General features: G+C 39.8%; 1 protein-coding gene across 1 annotated transcript; it reads left to right on the top strand.

Annotated features, from left to right (window-relative positions):
• Window positions 1-718: 718 nt before the first annotated feature.
• Window positions 719-24,949, top strand: DDX21 (DExD-box helicase 21). The gene is made up of 15 exons (XM_067710743.1): window positions 719-916; window positions 2,823-3,272; window positions 4,442-4,517; window positions 5,235-5,413; window positions 7,206-7,323; window positions 9,668-9,853; window positions 11,807-11,952; window positions 12,670-12,819; window positions 13,201-13,362; window positions 15,268-15,387; window positions 16,552-16,625; window positions 18,594-18,753; window positions 19,540-19,674; window positions 21,759-21,803; window positions 22,371-24,949. Exons 1-15 carry the CDS (start codon window positions 830-832, stop codon window positions 22,638-22,640), a joined length of 2,358 nt encoding a protein of 785 aa, XP_067566844.1. The 5' UTR covers window positions 719-829; the 3' UTR covers window positions 22,641-24,949.
• Window positions 24,950-25,154: the final 205 nt, after the last annotated feature.

The following is a 25,154-nucleotide window of genomic DNA, read 5'->3' as shown; positions in this document are numbered from 1 at the left end:
GTTTAGCAATATTGTCACACATCATTCAATGAACCACTTTCCCTCAACCGCTTGAATTAGTACATGTCCAAATTCTTCAAGACTAAGAGCCCCTGTATTTTCTAATAGAGGTCTACGTGGTTTGGGGATCCTTTCTACAGGTCCCAAGGCCGGCTTAGGTGCCTCTCCGTGCCTTCAAAACAACTGACACTCATCAGTCTCCCACAAGCCCATAAAGCTTATTGAAGACACGCTTCTGTGCTGAATCCTAACCTTGTTTCTCACACCTGACACGGTGAATGCTCAGGAGATGTGTGTTGAGTGCACACATAAACGAATGACCAGACCCGCCCGACCTCTAGTTCTTATCCAGGTTTGTGAGCCTGGGTGTCTCCTTTCAAGTGTCGACGTCTTCACAAGATGATCAAGAATACACATCTAGCGAGTCTGCGCGTGAAAGGACCTTACAAAAGAGAGCAATCTAATATAAAGCACTGAAGGGGCGCTATTCAAAAGCAACTAGAAAGCTTCATTTATCAGGCCGGGGCTGGCGAGAATCTGGGCAGGGTGTGAACGAGAATAAAGCCAGCCTCTGGGTTTCCTACCCTTCTGTAGGTGCCTTTTAGTCCAGGCGCCTTACTCGGCTAATTCAGTGAGTCCAGCCACCTAGAGTGGCAGCTGCTCTGAAACTACCACGTGCGCCCCAGCCTCTCGGCACTTTCCGCTTCCGCAGGATACGCTTTGCTGCCGGAAGTGACGAAAGCTGGGTGGGCTAAAGAGAAAGCTGGGCATTTTCTTCCTTTCCACGCGGTAGACGAAAGCGGTCGGCCTGTTCTGCTTGTCCTGAGTGATGCCGGGGAAACTTCTTAGTGAAGCGGATTTGGAGTCGGACACGGCCATGGCGAAAGTGGAGATGCCGCGAAAGCGAAATGAGAAGGTACCGCCGGGGGCCGAGAGACTTGGGGCAAGACAGGACACGGAGTGGGGGGACGGCCGCTAAGAGGAGGGGCCCGGGCTGGGGGCGCGTGGCGCGCCGCGCGAACCCGGCTCGTCCCGAAACCCGCGTGAGTTTCGGCCAAGGGGCGTCCGGGAGTGGTCGGTGCTCTCCGCGGGCGGTGGGCGCGCTGGCCAGAGGTCCGGGCGGATCGGAACTGGAGAGCGGGCCGGGTGTCCCACGTGGTCCCTGAGTCTGGGCGTCCCGCACCCGGTGCACAGAGTAGGACGGTCATGGTTAGGCCCCACGTTTTGCCCCAGACTCAGACCTACCGGCTTTCGACTAAACTGGCGAGACCATAAAGCCATCCGCACACGTGGGCGGCGTCCGTGGTGACATTTTTTTTACCCTAGTAGTGGGAGTACAGTTTTCTGGGAAGCGACCCTTAGATGATAAAGTAGTTCAATTGCTCTTAAGATTTATTGGCCATATTTCCCGTGGAAATGTAGACATGTTGTGGTGATAACTGCGCACCATATTTTTTATATAGGCCGCCAGTGTGCGGAAGTCTTAAGTTACCTCGATAGCTGTCTGCCTCCTTGCTGTTACTTCCTTAGATAGCGATTTAACTTGTGACTGAGTCTGTTCTGAGATAAGGTCAGTGAGAACAAAGATTGTCTCAGAACTTGTGTTGTACGTGACTTAGAATTTTCATTCCTTGCTGTTTCTGGCAAGGAATATTTTGCTGTTGTAGGAAGCCGAGGTAGCTCAGACTTGTCCCCACAGGTGGAGGAAGTGGTCTTGGTTTTACCTGCCTTGCATTAGTCAGCGTGTCCTGTTGTGAGATGCTGAAATTAGAAGGGACATGACCAACAAACTCCATTGTATTCCAAAGACCACCGGGATTGGAAATCCACTGATTGGTGGAACCAAGGGATGAAAGAATTGAAGTCTTGGGATGGGGTGGACCAGATTGGTTTTCAGATGTCTGAAGGATGGGTCATATGGGAGAGATTATCGTTCATCCATGATTTAAGAGCAGAGGCCAGGCCTGAAGTTTCATGGAGGCAGACAGTAATAGTAGCTCAATGTAACAGTCCCCAGACTTCAGGAATTGGCCTGAGGCTCTGCCACAGAGGTCTTAACAGAGGGTAAAACACGTTTTCAGTAATACTAAGTTTTCAGAAATACGAAAAATTGGAGCGAGTCAGACATTTCAAGTAGGAGCTGTAATCTGGTTTGGTTTTGAGGTTTCACCCATTCCGTTTTCTTGTAACTTGTGCTCTTTGTTTTTCCCTGTAAATTAGGTACACCTTTTTTACACATGGGGTGATAGACTGTGGGTTTTTATAACTTTTTGGTTCATAACATGTCTTTATGTAAATTTATGTGCGTTTGTGAGATTAGCAAGGCAGATACTATGAATTCCTGTCTTACTTGTAGAGGAATTCTAGCAGAGAAAGAAATCTGCTTAACACCATCCGTCTGTGGGTATACATGGTCTTATTACTCTACCAGAATTAAGTTAAATTGTTCTTGATCACTTCCTATATAGTGTGTGTAGTTTACAATATGTTGGAGCATCCCATGAGCCACTCCAAGTCCCATATGAAAAATTGACTTTACAACTAGTTCGACCACCATGAATTGAATAATTACCAAGAAGCGCGTTTTTTCCCAAGCTAATGAAGTTATTGATATATTCTTCTTTCCATATAGCCAAGAAATGGTATTAAAAAACATACCGTTTGATTTTTGCCTTATTTCAAGATGAAAGTACACATGTTGAAAATGCCCCCAAATTGTATTCTTCATAATTATGTGATCTTGAATTAATGCAGAATCGATATATTATACAAATGTATCAATGTTTTGTTCATTGTTTGTATTGTCTTTATTAATTTTTTAGAAAGGTAAAAAAGAGAAGCCAAAATCTAATAAGACTGAAGAGGCAGCAGAAGAAAAGGACGAAACGATTTCTCCCAAAGCTAAAAAGGTTAAAAAGAAAGCAGGGCCTTTTGAGGCTGACATGAGTTCTCCTAAATCCAAAAAGGCAAAAAAGAAAGAGGAGCCATCTCAAGATGACATTATTTCTCCTAAGACCAAAAGTGCGAAAAAATCAAAGGAGCCCCGTGAAAAGACAGTTGTTTCTCCTAAACCCAAAAAACTAATAAAAAATGAGGAGCCTTCTGAGAATGACTTGGGTGTGCCTAAGTCCAAGAAGATGAAGAAAGAAAAAGAAATGAATGGAGAAATTGGAGAGAAAAGCCCCAACGTGAAGAATGGATTCCCTCATTCTGGACCTGACTCCGACTCCAAGGAAGCTGCCAGTGAAGAAAGTAACAGTGAGTTAGAGCAGGTAAAGTGGCATTTTAATATGTAGAATGTATCTTTCGATGTTGTTTCAGGTAAATAAGTACGTAATTATTAAATGAATTATTTAATAATGGGAGGAAATTTGATGTGTCAGCACTTCATGGGGGGGGGTGTCCCTTGAGCTGCAGGGTGAGACTTCATCTTAAAAACTGCAGTGTTAGAATGCCTCCTTTGCAACTGAGCAGATCTGTTTAAGTTTTGAGAAAGTCTTCTCTCCACACATGGTCTGCTTATTTGCAAGTCAGAAATCAACAGGAGGGATCTGGTTATGCAAATATGCTCCAGTTTCCCTCTGAGGGGTTTCACCTAATAAATCATGATTAAGTGGAACCACTGAAAAGGTGTTTGCTTGATTGCATAAGTCTTTTTGTATAGGCCATAAACTAACTTGAGTTGAATAAGATACTTAAATGTCCCTTTGGAAGCTAATACTGCTATCTTTCAGAAACTCAGTCATCAAAGAAAAATCCTAAATCTAATAATTTTCTCTTTGCTGTAGGTCATGATCAGCATTTAAAAATTTTTCCTGATTATAAAAAATATATACAGCTTTTTAAAAATCTGATTATGATTGTACTATATGCAATATTGTAGTTTGCCTTTTCCTATCTTGCCTATATTTTTATATAGGCATTTTTCCCACTTTTAAATATTAAATATTTTAAATGGTTACATAATACATCATATAAATGTTCAGAAATTCACTTAATTATTCTTTTGTTGGGCATTCAGATTGTTTATAATCAAATAGTGCCAATGTGATCATTTTGTCATAAATGTTTGTTCTTTACTTTCTGTGGATGTATATATGAAAGATGTTGCTATGAGAAGGGGTTAATAACCTGTTCAACAGTGTATTGTTCATTTGGAATGATCGTGGAAAAGTTCTTAGTCGAGACTGAATCTGCTTTCACTAGCTACACATGGTATATATGTGCTGTATATATTTGCTACAAACTTTTCTTTTGTTAGAGTTTTACCTATTACTATGATCTATTTCCATTTCAAATCTTGATTTACCTACCAAAGTTTTTGTGTCTTTTTGGTTGATTTAGAAGAGATGTTTTGGAATAGTTTTTCTCAGAAGGCTTTCTGTATTTAGCTTGTAGGGGTAAAGTTATTGATTTCTTTCTGTGGCCCTTTACTTGACAGGAAATAACTGTGGAGCAAAAAGAAGGAGCTTTCTCTAATTTTCCCATATCTGAAGAAACTATTAAACTTCTCAAAGGTAATGTTCTTGGAAATATTGAATAATGTTAGAACATATTATTTGGAAGCACTCCACTGTTTCTGTTGAGATGAACCGGCACATGTTCTTATTGGAGGATGATATAGGCGACCGTATAATGAAGTAGATCTGTATATTTGGTATAGGACTAAACTAGTGATGGCCTTTGCTACCTCTTAAACGAGTGATTAAAATTTATTCAATACAATATATATATTCAGAAGTGTAATGACTGATCGTGCTGGTGAAAGTAAACAATGGATACCATGTTGGTATTTTCTTTTTTACCTTCTTCCACTTCTTGAGGCATCTCTAGGTTAATGATACCAGCCTGACTCAGAACTCAGCATAGTGCCTGTGAACCAGGTAGGAAGTCACAGATGCCCAACTTAGGTGTTTTCTGAATCAGGTGTGGCAGTCAGACAGCAAAACACCTGATTTTCAGGCTTATACTGGCCTTTGGATGAGATTTTGTGACAAGGGGCTTAATCTCTTAAGATAAGTATTTACTATAATTTGGTGCTTTAAAATTTATTGATATCTTTTATTCAAGCAGATTCTTGCCAGAATATATTTGAACTTGACTTTGTAGATGTGACCAGAATGTAGAATTCCATAATTCTGCAGGACCAGAAGCATGGCTATGCTTTCATTCTCCAGTATGGCTGGGACTTTTAAGAACTGCAGTGTCAAATAACATGGTTCATTTGTTCACAGCCCGTGGGGTGACCTTCCTGTTTCCTATACAAGCAAAGACGTTTCACCACGTCTATAGTGGGAAGGACTTGATTGCACAGGCACGGACAGGAACTGGGAAGACATTCTCCTTTGCTATCCCTTTGGTTGAGAAACTTCAGGGAGAACTGCAAGACCGGAAGAGAGGCCGTGCCCCTCAGGTAAGTATCTTTAATGCAGTCCTTAGGGGTTCCAAGTCTGCACAGGAAGAGACATTGCTTGAGCATCATTTACATACCCTGTTGTTTTTTATTGGGTTCTCCTTAAGGCCTTTCTCTGGTATTTATTGGAGATCTTTATCTGAAGGTAAACCAGGATAATTCTTTTAAGACTGTTGACTACAAACCTTATATATTTAAATATTGTAATCTGCCCCCATGGTTGTGATCACCTGTATTATTAAAGCTCGCATATTTCTTTCAGACTCTTAGATGTCCCTGGGGCTCACAGGTTTGGTCAGGTTTTGCCTAAAATGGAGAAAGCATTTTTAATAGAGATGCCTGAATAGGAGGGGTATCAGAGGTGAAGAGGCCAGGCCCTGTGATCAGGATGGTGCTCATTGAGCTCATTTCTGGAGAAGCTGGCATTTGACAAACCTTAACCTCATTGAAATGCCTGTGTTGTCACCTTGGCTTTGGGTTCTTTCACCTAACTTTCTGGTCTCATCTCATTTATTGGCTTTCCAGTGTCCATGCTCCCTCCTAATTAATTGATTTGTTTACTGTTGTATTAATCTACAGTTACAACAGCAGTAAACAAACGAATTATTCTAGCACCTGGAATAGTGCCTGGCACATAGTGGATGTTCAGTAAATATCTGTTGGATGGTTATACTAAGTTTTTTTTTTTATTATTTATTTTTATTTATTTTTTGTTTTTTGGCTGCGTTGGGTCTTCGTTGCTGCACGCGGGCTTTCTTTAGTTGCAGTGAGCAGGGGCTACTCTTCGTTGTGGTGCGTGGGCTTCTCATTTCGGTGGCTTCTCTTGTTGCGGAGCACGGGCTCCAGACACGCAGGCTTCAGTAGTTGTGGCATGCGGGCTCGGTAGTTGTGGCTCGCGGGCTCTAGAACGCAGGGTTGGTTGTTGTGGCGCACGGGCTTAGTTCCTCCGAGGCATGTGGGATCTTCCCGGACCAGGACTCGAGCCCGTGTCCCCTGCATTGGCAGGCGGATTCTTAACCTCTGTGCCACCAGGGAAGCCCCTACAAAGTTGTTCTTAAATCATATTTGTTTCATGCTGTTAGCCTATTTGAGGACCTGTAGTGGTTGTGTCGTGTGTCCTGTTAACTGCTGTAGGATTCAAAGCCCCTCACCACGTTGGCCCTGCCTTACTCTTCTGACTTCCATTCTACTTCAGATTCAGTGTAGTGCAGAGGTTCAGACTCTAGGTTTTGTAGCGTGGCTACCTGAATTTAAATCCAGGCTCGCCTTTTGGTTTTAGAGATCTGTTGTATGTTATTGTAGATATTATAATACAATTGTACAGTGTAGTTGTAGGTAACTTCATTGTGAGAAATAAAAATAATGCATATTAAGCATTTAGTAGCTCCTGACACATAATAAAAGCTCAAATATTAGCTGATATTATCATCAGCAGTATTACTCCTTGCTCAAGTTGTTCTTTTCCTGGAATGCTGTTCCTTAAGTACTAGTAGCTCCATGAAACTTATCCCAATTCCTCCAGCTTGCTGTGTGCAACCATCCTAGAGCACCATAAATTTGAGTACCTGTTTCTCTTTTGATTGGTAAGATCACAAGCTTTTCTAGTGGGTAGATTTGTCAGAAACCATATTATATTTACTATTCTCCCACACCACAGTGTATTGCAACGCACATAATAGATGTTTTGAAAATAATTATTAGGATAAGTTGAACCTCCTGGTGCATTCCAGATTTGTTAAGAAACAAATACTGCATAATACTTTGGATTCCATTATTAGTTTTTCCTTTTCAGGTACTGGTTCTTACACCCACAAGGGAGTTGGCAGGTCAAGTAAGCAGAGATTTCAGTGACATCACAAAAAAACTGGCAGTGGCTTGTTTTTATGGTGGAACTCCCTACGGAGGACAAAGTAAGTAAATCCAATGTGAGGGAAGGAAAATGCCATCTCCTGTTGGGTGCCCTGATTGGATTTCTTCTGACCTTGACGTCTGGCTTTACCTACCTGATCTAGTCATTTATGGTGGTTTTCTTTTGTCATTATTGTGTAAAGATGGTCAGGCACATGGTCCTGCATGATGATGTATCAAATCCTGTATGTGGTTCTTAGGACTTTTGTATTATTTATCTGTATTTATCTAAAGGCTGCAGTGGTACTTTACTGAGCCCAAGAGGACAGAGTCTAGGAACTAGAAAGTCAGAATTCAAGGTTATTTTTACCTGTCAGGGACCTTGGGTCTCTGCCTCTTTTTACTGTAGACAGGCTTTCTTTTTTCTGGTCCTGAGGGCCAAATCTTGTAGCCTCTGCTGTAGTATTCCATTACTTCCCAGTTCAAGACCTTGAAGCTTTATTTTGTAGATTAGATATGTAATTTGGGAAGGGATTTAAGCATTTTAGAAGTCTTAGCATTGGACAGATAAATGGGTAAAGAAGATGTGGATATATACAGTGGAATATTACTCAGCCATAAAAAAGAAAGAATGCCGTTTGCAGCAACATGGATGCAACTAGAGATTATCGTACTAAGTGAAGTAAGACAGACAAAGACAAATATCACATGATATCACTTATATATGGAATCTTAAAAAATGATACAAATGAACTTATTTACAAAACAGAAACATACTCCCAGACATAGAAAACAAACTTATGGTTTCCAAAGGGGAAGGGTAGGGGGGTGAATAAATCAGGAGATTGGGATTAACATGTCCACACTACTATATATAAAATAGATAATCAACAAGGACCTACTATATAGCACAGGGAACTCTACTCAATACTCTATAATAACCTACATGGGAAAAGAATCTGAAAAAGAATAGATATATGTATATGTATAACTGAATCACTTCGCTGTATACCTGATACTAAAACAACATTGTAAATCAGCTATACTCCAATATAAAATAAAAAATAATATGAAAAGATAAAAGTAGAAGTCTTAATATTGGCACAGAAGGCTTGTGATTGTCTCTTTTCAGCTTTGGTGGAACTAACATAGGCTTTGGCATCAGGACGGCCTGGGTGTGAATCTAAACTCTGCTCACAGAGTAACTGATTTTTCAGTTCAAGTTGCTTGATTTTTTTGTACTTTAGTTTGTTTATGTATAAAGTAGGGTTGCTAAACTCACCCTGCAGTGGTGTTGTGAGGATGAAACTGGGTAAGTAGAGTGCCTAGCAGTAGATCTCTTTTTTTTTTTTATAAAAAACTTTTATTATAAAAACGTGTATATTATTTAAAAATGTAGCTCATGGTGCGTCAAAGTATTACTTGCTTTATTCTTGCCTTTTCTCGTTAAATCCAGTATGTGGTGAACAGGCTATTTCCTTTTTATTCTTAGGTTTTATAATAATATATAAAGTTACTATTCCATTTGTTCTTTCTGCTCTATATACTACATAGGTCTGGAAACAATAATTTCTTTTTAACTTTTAACCGATTTCATTTCTTTTTATGGTAAGGAGCAGTAATTAGGTCCCCTGATTTAAATTGTTCTAATTTATACTTAAATCGTAATCCTTATACAAACAAACTTTTTTAATTTGCTCGCAACTCTCTCTCTCTCTCTCTCTCTCTCTCTCTCTCTCACACACACACACACACACACACACACACACACTGTATTTTATTTTTACAAGAGATAAATAAACTGACACCAAGCATTGTAAATGTGACCACAACAAAAGCAACAGTGATTGCAATTACCAAACACGAAACACACTCACACTATGTCATAATATTGACATTCAGTCCAGGAATCCTCCCTAGCAGTAGGCTTCTTTACTGCAGTAGTAACCCAATAGAAAGTTGCATCATTACCATCTCATCCTAGTTATATTGAACTCCATTTTTCTGAACATCTCTGTACCTTCTTGGAATATTTGCCCTTCTATCTTGTCATTCTCCCTATACCTGCTTACCTTATAGAAAGTTCTCATTTCTTTTAAGATTCTTATTTTCACTTTGTGAAATCTTGATACCTTCCTCCAGCAAAGGAAATCATTTCTTTCCTGGTGCTACCATCCCCCATTGGTGCATTTTTCTGTTTTGTCATGTAATACACTGGACTGTCACTTCTTACATGTTTCCCCAGTAGGTCAAGGAGTGCCTCGAGCGTCTTTATCTTCAGTAGTTTACATATTACCTTGTATGTAGTTAATAAATATTTTAGAATAAAAATGTATCTAATTTGGTATCCCAGATTAATAAAAGGAATTAAAAATCCATAATATTTTATCATTGGTGTTCTTATAGTTGAACGCATGCGGAATGGGATTGATATCCTGGTTGGGACACCAGGTCGTATCAAAGACCACCTGCAGAATGGCAAGCTAGAGCTCACCAAACTTAAGCATGTTGTCCTGGATGAAGTTGACCAGATGTTGGACATGGGCTTTGCTGATCAAGTGGAAGAGATTTTATGTGTGGCATACAAGAAAGGTAAACTCCACATTCAAGAACTGGTATAAGGGATTGGAGGAAGGGTGGTGATTAACTATCTCCTGAAAGTTAAATGAAGCCTTAGGAAAGTTGGTAGGTGGCTTATTTTATTCAGGAAAACTTAAATTAAAAAAAATGTCCGGGACTCCCCTGGTGGTCCAGTGGGTAAGACTGTGCTTCCAATGCAGGGGACACGGGTTTGATCCCTGGTCGGGGAACTAAGATCCCATATGCCGCTCAGCGCAGCCAAAAAAAATTTTTTTTCCCCATCAATTGCACATAATTACAATAGGGAAAATAAAAGAAACCAGCTTGGTATACTTTGCTTTTGGTTTATTTCTTCCCGATTTGTGGTATTGTGTGTATGTGTGTGTTAATTGTAATCTTACTGTACATATAAAACTCTGAACTGTTTGTGCCATGATTTAATCCATCTATATATTTTAAGTTTTACATAATATAAATCTGCTTGCAGACATTTTTATGTAGACAGCTTTCTTCAAACATCAGTATTTGGGGGCTTCCCTGGTGGTGCAGTGGTTAAGAATCCACCTGCCAATGCAGGGGACACGGGTTCGAGCCCTGGCTCAGGAAGAGCCCATATGCTGTGGAGCAGCTAAACCCGTGCGCCACAACTACTGATCCTGCGCTCTAGAGCTTGCGTGCCACAACTACTGAGCCCATGTGCCACAACTACTGAAGCCTGCGCACCTAGAGCCCGTGCTCCACAACAAGAGAAGCCACTGCAATGAGAAGCCCGCACACCACAACGAAGAGTAGCCCCTGCTCGCTGCAACCAGAGGAAGCCCGCACACAGCAACGAAGACCCAACGCAGCCAAAAATAGAAATAAAAAATAAATTTATAAAAAAACAAAAAAAAATAAGTATTTGGCATCAGTTCTTAAAGATAGATTTCCAGAATTGAAATGACTGAATTGAAAGGTATAAATAGTTCATGTTCTTCAATATACTTTGTCAGCTTACTCTCCAGAAGGGTTCTGTCAGTTACGCTGCCATTTGAAATATATGAAAATGCAATGGTATTCTAAGAGCAAACGAAAAAAAATTGGGGTTGGGGAGCTATTTTTAGTACCTGACCTCAAAGGACGAATAGACTAGAATTCTAACCTTAAAGTGTTGAGGAAATGCTAGGGAGTATAGATGACTATAAAATCTGTTCTGGAAATGCTAGGGAGTATAGATGAATAGAAAATCTGTTCCGGTGTTTATTATAGATTATTTATTTAGTGATTTAAGTTGGTTGGTTACTGGGCTTGATTAATTGTTTTCCACTTAGTAGGTCTCATTATAAAGGACAGATTTCCCTCGTGGTTCATATAGGCCAATGGTTAGAAAGCAAAACAACTTGAAAGTACTCTGAGTATTTCAAGGATCCTTTACATAAATTATTTAGGCAGCATTTCTTTGTCCATTGGGTACTTCCCTGTTTTGCGCTTTTTTTTTTAAATTAATTTATTTATTTTTGGCTGTGTTGGGTCTTCGTTGCTGTGTGTGGGCTTTCTCAAGTTATGGCGAGCGGGGGCTACTCTTCATTGTGGTTCGCGGCTTCTCATTGCAGTGGCTTCTCTTGTAGAGCACAGGCTCTAGGCACACGGGCTTCAGTAGTTGTGACATGTGGGCTCAGTAGTTGTGGCTCGTGGGCTCTAGAGCACAGGCTCAGTAGTTGTGGTGCATGGGCTTGGTTGCTCCGCGGCATGTGGGATCTTCCCGGACCAGGAATCTGACCCATGTCCCCTGCATTGGCAGGCGGATTCTTGACCACTGCGCCACCAGGGAAGCCCGTGTCTTCCATTTTTGTGTCCTTGATGCCTCGCTTGGCCTCAGGTGTTTTCTGTAGAATGCTGACGAACCCTGGAAGAATTGGGTGAGGTGAAATACTGTGTAGGCTTGTTTGACTTATTCATACTGACTTTTTTTTTTTCCCCGCAAAGATTCAGAAGACAATCCCCAAACATTGCTTTTTTCTGCAACTTGCCCTCATTGGGTTTATAATGTTGCTAAGAAATACATGAAATCTACATATGAACAAGTGGACCTGATTGGTAAAAAGACCCAGAAAACGGCAATAACTGTAGAGGTAAATGATTCATTCAGTTGCTGGCATTAGTAATAAATTGTATATAATTTTTTTTACCTGTTGGATAGTATTAAGACTGGCAAAAACAAACTTCTTTTCCAAATAAATACTAAATCCATGTCAAAAGCCATGTGAAGTTATATTTCTATTTGAATTGTATATGGTATCTGTGTTTTCTAAATTTCATCATCTGGTGGCCTGATTGCAGAATCTTTTGGAACCTAAATCTGTCTGAATTAGTAAGCAGAGTGACATTACACCTAGAGTTTATACACTAGAGGGCAGTAGAGAATCCTAGTGTTTATGTTGAAGCTGTTTTTATCTTAGGGTCTGGTACCTAGATGAATTCGTTGCACCCAAGGAATAGACCTGTACGGAAACTGACTACTGACTGCATTTTTAAGTGGATGAAAGGACAAAACACAGAGGCTTTTCTCCTGTCAGTTACTTGGTTTCCTGTAGCAATCTAGGGAATGGTATTTCTTTTCCTACATTACCTGTATTAGGTCAGAAAATGGATAAAGAAGCCAGATGCTCTTTGGAGAAAGGGGAAGGGCTCTCTTCTTTAGTGGTTTAGTTTTTTCCTCTAAACAGTGGTGGCAGAAGTTTGCTCTAGTCAGGCTTAAACAATTGCCTCTAGTATCATTAGGGTTGAGCAGGTGATTTTAGATTCCAGCTAGGCTTTACTAAATAATCTTTTTTTCCTTCTTTCCTAAGCATCTGGCTATCAAGTGCCACTGGACTCAAAGGGCAGCAGTTATTGGGGACGTGATCCGAGTGTACAGTGGTTATCAAGGGCGCACTATCATCTTCTGTGAAACCAAGAAAGAAGCCCAGGAGTTGTCACAGAATGTGTCCATAAGGCAGGTTGGTCCATCCCCTCTCTTCCCTTTTAGGGAGAAAGCATCTTTCAATTAATAGAGTATACATCTCAGCGCTCATCTGATCTGCCCATCTCATCTCACAGATGAAGAAAGGGTAGCTCAAACCCAGCGTTACCCTGACAAAGTAGGTTTGATCACTCATGTTTGGTGTTCTTTATCTTGTAAGTATAGTTGGATACAGTTGATTTCATGACCAAGGGTTGGAAATTTGAGGCTTGTCCATGTAAGGCACGTTTTCCCCTTTGTATTATTTTCAGCAGAAGTGTCACCAAAATATGAATGTCTTTATAGGCCTAATTGGTGATTTTAAAAGTACCTGTATTGTAGGATCTGGTATTCTTAAATGAGCTTATTTCTTTGGCAGGATGCCCAGTCATTACACGGAGACATTCCACAGAAGCAAAGGGAAATCACCCTGAAGGGTTTTAGAAATGGTGATTTTGGAGTTTTGGTTGCAACCAATGTCGCTGCACGTGGGTTAGACATCCCCGAGGTTGATCTGGTTGTACAGAGTTCTCCACCAAAGGTAAGTGTTTTACACTTAGATTTTACTTTGTTGTTTCTTTTGGGTGCTAAAACAAATTGGAAGTTGTATCTCTTCCTTTCCCATAATTAGTAATAGCTTTCTCTTGGGTGTTATGTTGCTAAGGGTGATTTTAAAATGAACCTCTTGGGGCTTTCCTGGTGGCACGGTGGTTGAAAGTCCGCCTGCCAATGCAGGAGACGGGTTCGAGCCCCGGTCCGGGAGGATCCCATGTGCCATGGAACAACTGGGCCCGTGCGCCACAACTGCTGAGCCTGTGCTCTGGAGCCCGTGAGCCACAACTGCTGAAGCCTGTGCGCCTGGAGCCCATGCTGTGCAACAAGAGAAGCCACAGCAATAAGCCTGCACACCACAGTGAAGAGTAGCCCCCACTCGCCACAACTAGAGAAAACCCTGCGCAGCAACGGAGACCCAACGCAGCCAAAAATAAAATAAATGAATGAATAAATAAATTGAATAAATAAATAAATAGAATGAACCTCCTCAGAACTGACAGTTGAGGGGAAGTGCGGTGAGTGGCCAGAGGTTGGCAAGGTAGTTTCTAGTCAGAGGGAGTCCTGAAAGGCTGCATGGGTGGGGGTAGTACAATTTTGAACTGGACTTTGAAGATAGATAAGACTTAGATGGGGTGGTGGTAGGGTAGATAAACTTGTGAGCTAGAGGACAGAGAAGGGAGAAGAGGCCTGTAGTTAACAGCCTCTGTAGTTAAAACTGCTTGGGTTTGTATATGATAGGAACTGCCCAAAGAGAGCCCTGAAGCATAGTTTATATGGTGTGGACAATGCTTCACTTACATATAAGTTAGTCTGAAGGAACTTGTTCCCATCACTTCAAGCGTGAAGATGCTATTACCCCCAAATTTGGCAAATCCCTCAGGATTAATGTTCACAGTGATGGAAAAACACATTACTGCGAAGCCACTGTTTCTTGTAAAGAAAGTCCCGTACGTGTGTGCCATCGACTTGTTTAAATAGCCTGTGTACCTGTGCTGTCCAGTATGGTGGCCACAGCCACATGGGACTCTTCAGCACTTGAAAGGCAGCTTGTCTGAATTGACGTGTGTGCTGTAAGTATAAAATATACAGTGGAGTTCTAAAAATTTCAAACTTTCTATTATGCACAGTGGATTTTGAAGACTTGTGGAAAAAGAACGTGTAATATTTCATTGATAACTTGTTTTGTAGAGATAGCATACTGAAATGATAAACTTTTGGATATATTGGGTTAAATAATAATAAAGTTAACTTTTTTTAACTTTTTAGTGTGATTACTAGAAAGTTGCCTATTAAAATTACATATATGGTTCTGTTGGACAGTACTATTTAGATAATGCTTTTTGCAGATTTACCCACAGGATAAGGACCATTCTTCTAGAGGTTTTTAAAATGTTTTTATAGTTCTTTAATAAATAAATTAATTTTATTTTTGGCTGCGTTGGGTCTTCGTTGCTGCGCACAGGCTTTTCTCTAGTTGCGGCGAGCGGGAGCTACTCTTCCTTGCGGTGTGCAGGCTGCTCATTGCGGTGGTTTCTCATGTTGTGGAGCACAGGCTCTGGGTGCATGGGCTTCAGTCGTTGTGGCATGTGGGCTCAGTAGTTGTGGCTTGTGGGCTCTAGAGCGCAGGCTTAGTAGTTGTGGCGCACGGGCTTAGTTGCTCCGTGGCATGTGGGATGTTCCCGGACCAGAGCTCGAACCCGTGTCCCCTGCATTGGCAGGCGGATTCTTAAACACTGCACCACCAGGGAAGCCCCTACAGTTCTTTAAATTAAAGTGCTTGGGAGCCTCCCCCAACCCCGGTCTATAACCACCACACTTGCCTCTGCCTAGGCTACTCAGGTCTATGTCTCTCTTTGTTGTTCGCTGTCACTGACGTATTTTACTTCAATAGGATGTGGAGTCCTATATTCATCGTTCTGGACGAACAGGTAGAGCTGGAAGGACTGGGATTTGCGTCTGCTTTTATCAGCACAAGGAAGAATATCAGTTAGCCCAAGTGGAGCAAAAAGCGGTAAAACTATTTTCTAAGCCTTCACTCAGCAAACGTTGAGTTTTAAAGTCAGTCTTTGGTCTCTTTATTCAGTTTTTATTAACTTGAAATTTTTATTTCTAGCACATGGCCATGACTGAAAGATTGTTGTTAGATATGTGTTTTATATGTTGTCCTATGATATACAGCCCATTTTGAATACTTTGCATTTGAAAACAGTGGTTTTGTCTTCATATTTATAATGACAAGAGGTCTTTTTTATGTTTGAGAGGTGGTTTTCAGTTTTCAGATACACTGTGAATGCACAAGAAATACTTAAGTGTAGATTTAGGGGGTTATAGGAATTGCTTGAAAACCAAAAATATGAGAATATGTTAAAAGGATAAATTTTTAAATGGGAAAGAAGACATTGATTTTTTTTACAGAAGAATTTTGTAAGGAAATTCTTATGCTGGTACTTCCTCCTCTGGGAAGTAGAGTTTAATCTCCCCGCTTCACTGTCAGTGGACGGTACTTAGTGACTTGCTTACAAAGAGCGGAGTAGGGTCAGGGGGGAGGACTTTCCAGGGCAGAAGGCAGGCAAACACTACCTGGCCAGGTGATCATGGTCAACATCAGTGATAAGCAGGTGCCCCTGGTATGCAACGAAACCAGTCATCTTCCCCCCAAATCCATAACCGCAGTCTAAAGATGTAAAAAACTGATGTTCACGAATTGAGGGACATTCTACAGAATACCTGACGAGCACACCTTAAAACTATCAAGGTCTTGAAAACCAAGGAAAGACAAATTACCACAGATTAGAGAAGACTAAGTAAAGACATGTTGACTAAATGTAATGTGGTGTCCTGGGTCGAATATCAATAGGAAAAGGATATTAGTAGAAAAACTAGTGAAATTCGAATGAACTCTGGGGTTCAGTTAATAGTAATGTAACAATGTTGGTTTCTTAGCTGTGACAAATGTACCAAAGTAATAACAAAGTAATAGGTGCAGGTAGACAAGAACTCTATACTATCTTTGCAACTTTTCTATAAATTTAAAACCTTTCTAAGATAAAAAGTTTATCTTTTAAGTATGTAACAAATACGTTTGGTAAATATTAAAAAATTGGGGGAATACTAATCTCAATGGAAACAGTTGATGGCCTCATTGTACATTAAGTTATCGTTCATTTTCTTATAGGGAATTAAATTTAAGAGAATAGGTGTTCCTTCTGCAACAGAGATAATAAAAGCTTCTAGCAAAGATGCCATCAGGTATGTTCCCTACCACTGCTATGGTCTGTTTTAGTGCTTGCTCTATTTATTACATGTTTTTGTGTAGTAATGAGATTTAGCCTTTTAAAATTTATTTTATTTATTCATTGTTTTAAAAATTGATAATCTGCTTGTTAAAAAAATAGGCTGTGCTTAGAAAACAAAAACTCTTGTTTCTACTCATCCCTACCCAATCCTGTTCACCAGAGGAAACCACTATTAGTAGTTTGGTTTGTCTTGGGCATTTTAAGTAACTGTACCTTATATATCGTGTAGGAAAAAGTTATGGTAAATATCTAGATGGTGAGGATTAGATTAAGAGTGTCGTTGGAGGTGCTGCTGGCATGGGGGCAAGAAAATTCTTTATTTTGTGCAATTGTCTTACAAGTTGAAGAATATTTATTTTTTATTGAACTATAGTGATTTACAATATTGTATTAGTTTCAGGTATATAGCAAAGTGATTCAGTTTTGTGTGTGTGTTTGTGTGTGTGTATAATTTTGCAGATTTCTTTTCCATTACAGGTTATTACAAGACATTGAACATAGTTCCCCGTGCCATATAGCAAATCTTTGTTGTTTATTTATTTTATATATAGTAGTATGTATCTGTTAATTCCATACTCCTAATTTATTCCTTCTACCCCTCACTCCCCACCCCCAGCCTTCACCTTTGGTAACCATGTTTGTTTTCTATGTCTGTGTGTCTATTTCTGTTTTGTAAATAGGTTCATTTGCATTACTTTTTAGATTCCACATATAAGTGATATATTTGTTTTTGTGTTGCTTACTTTATTTGTATGATAATCTCTGGGTCTGTCCATGTTGCTGCAAATGGCAATATTTCATTCTTTTTTATGGCTGAGTAAAATTCCATTGTATGTATGTACCACATCTTTATCCAGTCATCTGTTGCTGGACACTTAGGTTGCTTCCATTCTTGGCTATTGTCAGTAGTGCTGCTATGAACGTTAGGGTGCGTGTATCTTTTTTTTTTTTTTTTTTTTGCGGTACGTGGGCCTCTCACTGTTGTGCCCTCTCCCGTTGCGGAGCACAGGCTCCGGACGCGCAGGCTCGGTGGCCATGGCTCACGGGCCCAGCCACTCCATGGCATGTGGGATCTTCCTGGACCAGGGCACGAACCCGTGTCCCCTGCATCGGCAGGTGGACTCTCAACCACTGCGCCACCAGGGAAGCCCACGTGTATCTTTTTGAATTAGAGTTTTCTCCAGATATATGCCCAGCAGTGGGAACTATCACATGGTACTTCTATTTTTAGTTTTTTAAGGAACCTTTGTACTGTTTTCCACAGTGGCTGTACCAATTTACATTCCCACGAACAGTGTAGGAGGGTTCCCTTTTCTCCACACCCTCCCCAGCATTTATTGTTTATATAGACTTTTCGATGATGGCCCTTCTGACCACTGTGAGGTGATACCTCATTGTAGTTTTGATTTGCATTTCTCTAGTAATTGGCATTGTTGAGCATTTGTTCATGTGCCTATTGGCCATGCATATGTCTTCTTTGGAGAAGTGTCTGTTTAGGTGTTCTGCCCATTTTTTGATTTGCAAGGATATTTAGCTGTTTAGCATCCCTGGTTGTGCAGTGTATTCCTGGGAGGTGAGTGACGTTGGTATTATGGAGACCAATAAGGTTCCGACTGTTTTCCAAATGTTTCCAGGTGGTGAGCTACATCTTCTGCTTCAGAACCAGAGTCTGAGCAACATTTTTAGAGTGCTTTCCACAATTACTATTATAAATATGTGAGATGCTTATTTAAAAAATAGACAGGGAGGATTCATGATCAAAAGAAATGCTAATAAGTATTATACACTGCATCAAAATGATGTTAGACGTATGCAAGATTTGGTTTCAAAGATATTGATTTATCTTGAGATGATGTTGTCTTGAAAATGAAATCTGTCCACTTTTGTCCTTTCTCCTAACAAATATATTCTCAAACCACAGGCTTTTGGATTCTGTGCCTCCCACTGCGATTGTTCACTTCAAGCAGTCAGCCGAGAAGCTGATCGAGGAGAAGGGAGCCGTGGAAGCCCTGGCAGCAGCCCTGGCCCATATTTCAGGTGCCACGTCAGTCAACCAGCGCTCCTTGATCAACTCAGATGTGGTAAGGGTCCCTGTCAAATTCCTGACACTTCACAATTTAGAGTTTGAGCAGGATTCAAAAGTGTTCCATTGAAACTTCCAGTTGTTTTAACTTTTTCATGAAGGTTGAGATATATATGTAAAAACACAAATCCGTAGGGACAGAAAGTAGATTAGTGGTTGCAGTGTCTCCTCAGAGGAGGGAATGACAGTGACTGCTAACGGGAATGTGGGTTTTTGTATTTGTTGGGGGGGGGGTGGATAATGACATGTTCTGGAATTTGAGATAGTGGTGATGATTGCAAATCTTGTGAATATACTAAAAACCCCTGAACTGTATACATTAAAATGGCAAATTTTATGGTATGTGAATTATATGTCAAGTTTTTTCATCCTAAAAAACCCAATCATGTGGACACATAAGTGCATATGATACATTTAGCCAGCATACTTAGAAACTTAAGAAGGTGATGCTTTTCTTTTTTTTTTTTTAAGTTGAAATCTTTGAGATAATTGTAGGTTCACACAAAGTTTTGAGAGTTAATACGGAGAGATTCCTTGTACACTTTGCCAGTTTCCCCCAGTGGTGACATTTTGCAAAAGTGTACTATCACAGTCTGGATACCAACGCTAGCAGTCCACCAATCTTATTCAGAGTTCCCCAGTTTTACTTGTACTAAAATGGTGGGGTGGGAGGGGTATGCTTTTAGGAAGAGCTTTCCTATAAATATTTCAGAAACATGTGGACAAGTGCTTATCACTTACGTTTGTTTCTGAGACTTTAATTTTGTTCCCCTTTCTTCCATAGGGTTTTGTGACCATGATCTTGCAGTGCTCAATAGAAATGCCAAATATTAGTTATGCTTGGAAAGAACTTAAAGAGCAGCTGGGTGAGGATATTGATTCCAAAGTGAAGGGAATGGTCTTTCTCAAAGGAAAGCAGGTAAGGCTGGGGCTTCTTTTGTGACTTTGCCTTGGTTCGTTAGCTTCATGCTGGCAATAAAACACTGCACAGTAGCTTCTCCCTGTTCTATGGGGATGCTGCGTGTTTTCACTCTGTATATAGTCTTCTCTGGGCATTGTCATCCATGACCCTCAGTTACCACTTAGTCATTGACAGCTACCCTCTGTGTATCTCTAACCTGAACCATCTGCATGAAGTGCCAGACTTGAAGATCCAGCTGCTTCCCTGACATCTCCACCCAGATTGGGTTTATTAAGCACCTTAATACAAACTTACTCAAAATTGAATTCAGAATTTAAAATCTTGCCTTCCAAGCCTGGTGTTCTTTCTTCTGACTCCTGTTCTCAGTTAATGGCATAGACTAGCACAGCAATTCTCAAACATTTTGGTCTTATGACCTCTTTACATTCTTAACAAATGTTGGGGATAGCAAAAAGCTTTTGTTTAGATGGGTTATATCTATTGATATTTAGAGTATTAGAAATAAAGACTGAAATTCTAATAAAGCATAAGAATATCATTTTCTGTTAGTCATCTGAGCAATATCACGTGTAATGTAGTGTCTGGTAAACTCCTCTCTACCCTTAATGAGAGTGAAAAGGACAGAAGAGGCCCGTGTACTGCAAAAAAAAAAAAAATTTGACTTTGTGGACCCCCCCCCCCGCAAAAAAAAAATCTCAGGGTTCCAGGGGTGCATGGACTATACTTGGAGAACTACTGGCTTGTGAACCATATCACGTTTATCTTCAACTCATTGCTTGTCTGACGATGTTTTTCACCTCCTTAAGCAACTCCACATAATCTATGGGGTAAAGTCCCAACTTTCACATGGAGCTTCTTCACGAGCTGGCTTCTGTCCTCCTTACCAACTTCATCTGTCTCCTCACCACCTATGCCCTCCACTCCCAACAATGCCAAGTACATCTTGCTTTCTTTCATCCTTATGCTCAATCCACTGTTTATATAGTATTGCTTATCTCCATGGTATCCTTTATGACTTGGTCTTAAGTCTTCTTGGAGCTTCCCCTGGCCTCTACATATACTTCACAGTTCTTAAGGCATAGCTTTATTCATGTAAATTTTGCCTTGCTGTGCTTGCTTACTGACTGAGAGCCTCAAGAACACGGTGGCTGAGTCAAGGGCCAAAACTGTTTTCTAGACGTCTCTGTACTGCAATGAGTGCGTGGTATTGAGTACTTAGTAAATATGTGAATGAAGATTCCCACAAATGGCATTAGTACCTGATGCTACCTGTGGTTATAATTGGGTAAATTGTTGGGTGGAAGGGATGTTCCTCAAAGTTGTAATTAAAGACAGCCAGGGGAGAGGAGTGCCTGTGTCAGTTGCGGGGGGAGTTTGATTATTTTGTGGACGCCAAGAAACAGGATTTTTTTATTTTTTATTTTTTGTCTGCACCCCGCAACTTGCAGGATCTTAGTTCCCCAACCAGATATTGCGGACTTCATTGGAGACGATGGTACTGCTTGTTATCAAAGCTAGTGTCCTGTAAAGTATTTAATTTTTAAACTCTTTTCATAGGCGGCTGAATTATAAACATAGAAAACAATACAAGATCATTTATTTTTCTGCTTTTAGTTAGGTCATCCTCACTAGTTCAGTCTTTCTGATGGAAGGCAGTGTATTTTAATGTTTTTAAACCATAGGTATTATTTAAGAGCCATACTGACCAGATTTTTAAAAGCTGCTCTTACCAGCTGCGGGGCCTTCGACAAGTGAGTTAGCCTCTCCAAGCCTCTGTTTCCTCAGCTATAAAATGTAGCTAATAGCTCTGTGAGGATTAGCACAGTGTGAAAGCCAAGAATGATCTCTAGTCGGTTCCAAGTAGTTTTGAGTCCTTCTTTTTAATATCCCTGGCTTTTTATTATTGTGCTTTGGGGAGGTATTATGTGTTGGGGCTTGGTCTAAAGTTTATCTAAAATGGATACCTGGTTTGTTTGGGTTGTTTCTTTTACATAATACCTGGTCTTTTGGAGTATCATTTAAGGTGCATTTTATAATTCTTGTCAAAGTGTGGATTAACTGGCATTTGTTTTGATTTCTAGGGTGTTTGCTTTGATATCCCTACTGCATCAGTAACAGAAGTACAGGTATTCTTTTCTCTTAGATTTTGAAGTTAACATATCTAAACGGTAAAATATTTATTATTTAAAATATAGAATAATAGAACGGGAAACAATAGCTCTAGTCCCTTTACTAAAAATAACTAAGAATTATATTTTAGTATTTTTTTTCTCCTACCCTCTTTATACTAATATTTTTCTTATTCAGCCTGCCTGTTTTCCTTTTTTCCTTTCTACAGCATTGTGAACAATATCCAGCTTTTTTCACAAACCCTGTGTATGTTACACGAGGTTTATATAGACATTGCTATATCTTTATTCCGTACTGCTGTGAGAAATGTGTTTGCAAGTGGTATATTTATATGTTTACTACCTGACAGCTGTGGATATCCTGTAGTAATTGAATTGAGTAAATGATGAGGGTATATCTCATAGTGAAACTTATTTTATTTTTGACCAGTGATCTTTTAAGCACTTAGGTTATCAATCAAGTTTTTCTTCAGAAAAAGGGAAAAAATGTTACCTTTCTCATGCCTTTTTAAACCAAATTCAGTAAAAATCAGAGCAGGTAAAAACGAAACCATCTCTCAACAGGAAAAATGGCATGATTCACGGCGCTGGCAGCTTTCTGTGGCCACAGAGCAACCAGAGCTAGAAGGACCACGGGAAGGATATCGAAGCTTCAGGGGACAGCGGGAAGGAAACAGAAGCTTCAGGGGACAGCGGGAAGGCAATCGAGGTCTCAGGGGACAGCGGGAAAGAAATAGAAGCTTCAGAGGACAGCGATCAGGAGGTGGCAACAAAAGTAACAGATTCCAAAACAAAGGCCAGAAGCGGAATTTTAGTAAAGCATTCGGACAGTAATTTGAGGTAGAGGATTTATGTGGCAAAAACAGAACTATGTTCAGCAACAGGAAACTGAACATTATTTTTCATAACAAAGTTAAAAGCATATTGTATTTCCTTCCTGACCACTTGCCCAGTCCCCATCTCTTCAAGAGAGACAGGCTTCATCTAAATTATTTCATCTGATCATTGTCGTTTATAACTTTGTTGCTACTTCTGTTTCGGGTATTCCTTTGGAAAAGGTGTGTGAATTCAGTACATATTCTAATGCAGTGTCTATAGATTATAAGATAGAAGCAAGCATGTATCTGCTGATACTTGTGAAGTTGACCTGTCTTTATACTTAGAGGTGTCTCTTAATAGTGTCCTTCCTAAATACCATGGGGGAACGCAACAGTTTCTGGAGAAGCACTTTGAGCACTCAAGGCTTTGTTCTGTAATTGGTATTCCTCAACCACTGGTCTAACATTTACTCCTATGGTCCTATAATGTATCTTCTGAGAATTAACACTGAGCAATGTTTTGAAGCAAGATTCAATCTCAGCTGGGATGTAACACAGTTTATGCCAGCATATGCTCTAGATTTGGAGGTGGTGATACATTTGATAGGCGATAGTATATAGATTAGCCATTGTTATGTGCATTTTGATACATTATTAGCTTCTCAATATAAGGTGATTCATGCTTCAGTGAATTCTTCACAGACTTTTAAAAAATATATATGTACATATAGAAGTATTTTACTAGAAAGCAAGTATCCTTAAGGAATTCCAAGTGTATAGCATGGCCCAGTAACTTTCTTCATAAGTAAGGAGACAGGATAAATGGTGCTTGATGATAACATAGTCCACTTCCTATTGGAAGATTAACATTATTTACTAAGGAGGAACTAGAGGAGTAGGGGGCAGAGATTTGCATGGCTGAAGAGTCAAAAAAACCCCACTGAAAATATATTCCACATGCAAGAAGGAAACGTGTATTGAGAGCAAAGAAAAGAACAAGTGAAGGTGTGGGATAAAGCATTCTTTTAAGGGTGAAAACTTAATGAGTCATTAATGTTTCTAGAGTTTAACTTCTAACGGGCAAGCTGGGAATTTTAGGTAGAATGATCCAGTTTAGTTTCTCAAGGCCTAGTTCCTATAGCCACGTATAGGATCTCTTTCTTTTTATTAGACGGCTGCTACTCTGTTGATAGGTTGCAGCTACCTAGAGACTTCCTTTTAAGACAAACTCTATATGGTTATTTTTAAGTTGTTACTTTGAGGGAACTGAAGAACTTAATATAGCCCCTGACCCGATATTGCTCTGAGGTCTCAAGTATTATTTTTCTGGGAAACCTTGTGCAGGAGCTTACGAGTAACATTGTCTTCTTGCCTTAATTCCTAGAAATTCTGTATTGGGAATCTCAGGAAATAAACTATGACAGGAGGAGTTCAAATACATGGCCTGTCTTGTTTTCATTTAATTATTTTGAACAACTGAAATCTTTCTAGGCACTGGTTTCTCTGGCAGGGTCTTTATATCCAACTGGTTCTTAGTCACCTTTGCAGTAAGGGGCTCAGATAGCCAACTCAACTCCTTGATTCTTGAGGCAGCGTCCTTTTTCTATTTGGACTTCATTTCTGTCCTTGCATCCTGACTGGATGTTTCTCTGTTCTCAAATTCGCTTGGCTTTTGTTCGTTGATCCACTTGACAATTTTATCGCTTGACCTTCTCGTGGTTTCCCATCAAGCCAGAGGGAGTCATGGGGAGGTAGGTATTTGATGACCAACAACTCATGCCTTGTGGATCATGTTTTATTAAATTCTGGTTTTGCTGAGATGCTGAGCATACTTAAATAACAACCAAAACATTTAAGTTTGGGTAAGAATGGGTTACTTTATCAAGTAGATTAAAAGAACAGTGTACCTGTCCTTTAGGAAGAAATAATCAGGCATAAATCAAGAGTAAGGGGGAAGATTAATGGGAATTTCACTTTACACAACTTAGGACAACATGGCTGTTTTAGTAAATGAAGCTAAAGTTTCTCCTGGGTCCCAGAATTCAAACCATATTTATAAATGTGTAATTCAGCTACTGTACGGTTTAAATGGGCTTGTTGTGCTAGCTTGGGAAATGTTAGCATTTTTACTATTTTCTACAGAGAAAATATTTTCCAATTTATGTATCAAACAACTCAGTGAACTTTTAAAATACCAATTTTTATGTTGGAACTATCTGTGCAGCAGTTTCTTTACAGTTATACATAAAGTGTTTTTACTGTAAAATTGAGTTAATGTATAAAAATACAGCTTTATGCCACAATAAAGTTAGTATTTACTATTTATGTTTTTGGTGACTTTTTCCCTAAAATTGAAGCTTGAAATTTTTGTTTTAAACATAATAAGTGATGGGTATAAAAATCCAAACATAGAAAAAACAAGCAAGTCACCACATACCCAACATATTTGTGAGCATCTCTTCCAGGAATTCGTTTACAAAACTGGAATCATTCCTTCCGTTTTGTGAATTGCTTTTCCCTCCGTATGTGC

The sequence above is a fragment of the Pseudorca crassidens genome, chromosome 16 (assembly GCF_039906515.1).
Source record: "Pseudorca crassidens isolate mPseCra1 chromosome 16, mPseCra1.hap1, whole genome shotgun sequence".
NCBI lineage: Eukaryota > Metazoa > Chordata > Mammalia > Artiodactyla > Delphinidae > Pseudorca > Pseudorca crassidens.
Note: the sequence above shows the minus strand (reverse complement) of the source record. Positions and strands in the feature narration are given on the sequence as shown.

Bases quoted from the DNA above. Each gene is read 5' to 3' on its own strand.
- DDX21 (XM_067710743.1), top strand. From the start codon at position 830: ATGCCGGGGAAACTTCTTAGTGAAGCGGATTTGGAGTCGGACACGGCC. The intron at 11,953-12,669 runs GTAAATGATTCA...TTCTTTCCTAAG, and splicing joins AAACGGCAATAACTGTAGAG to CATCTGGCTATCAAGTGCCA. The intron at 19,675-21,758 runs GTAAGGCTGGGG...TTTGATTTCTAG, and splicing joins TCTTTCTCAAAGGAAAGCAG to GGTGTTTGCTTTGATATCCC.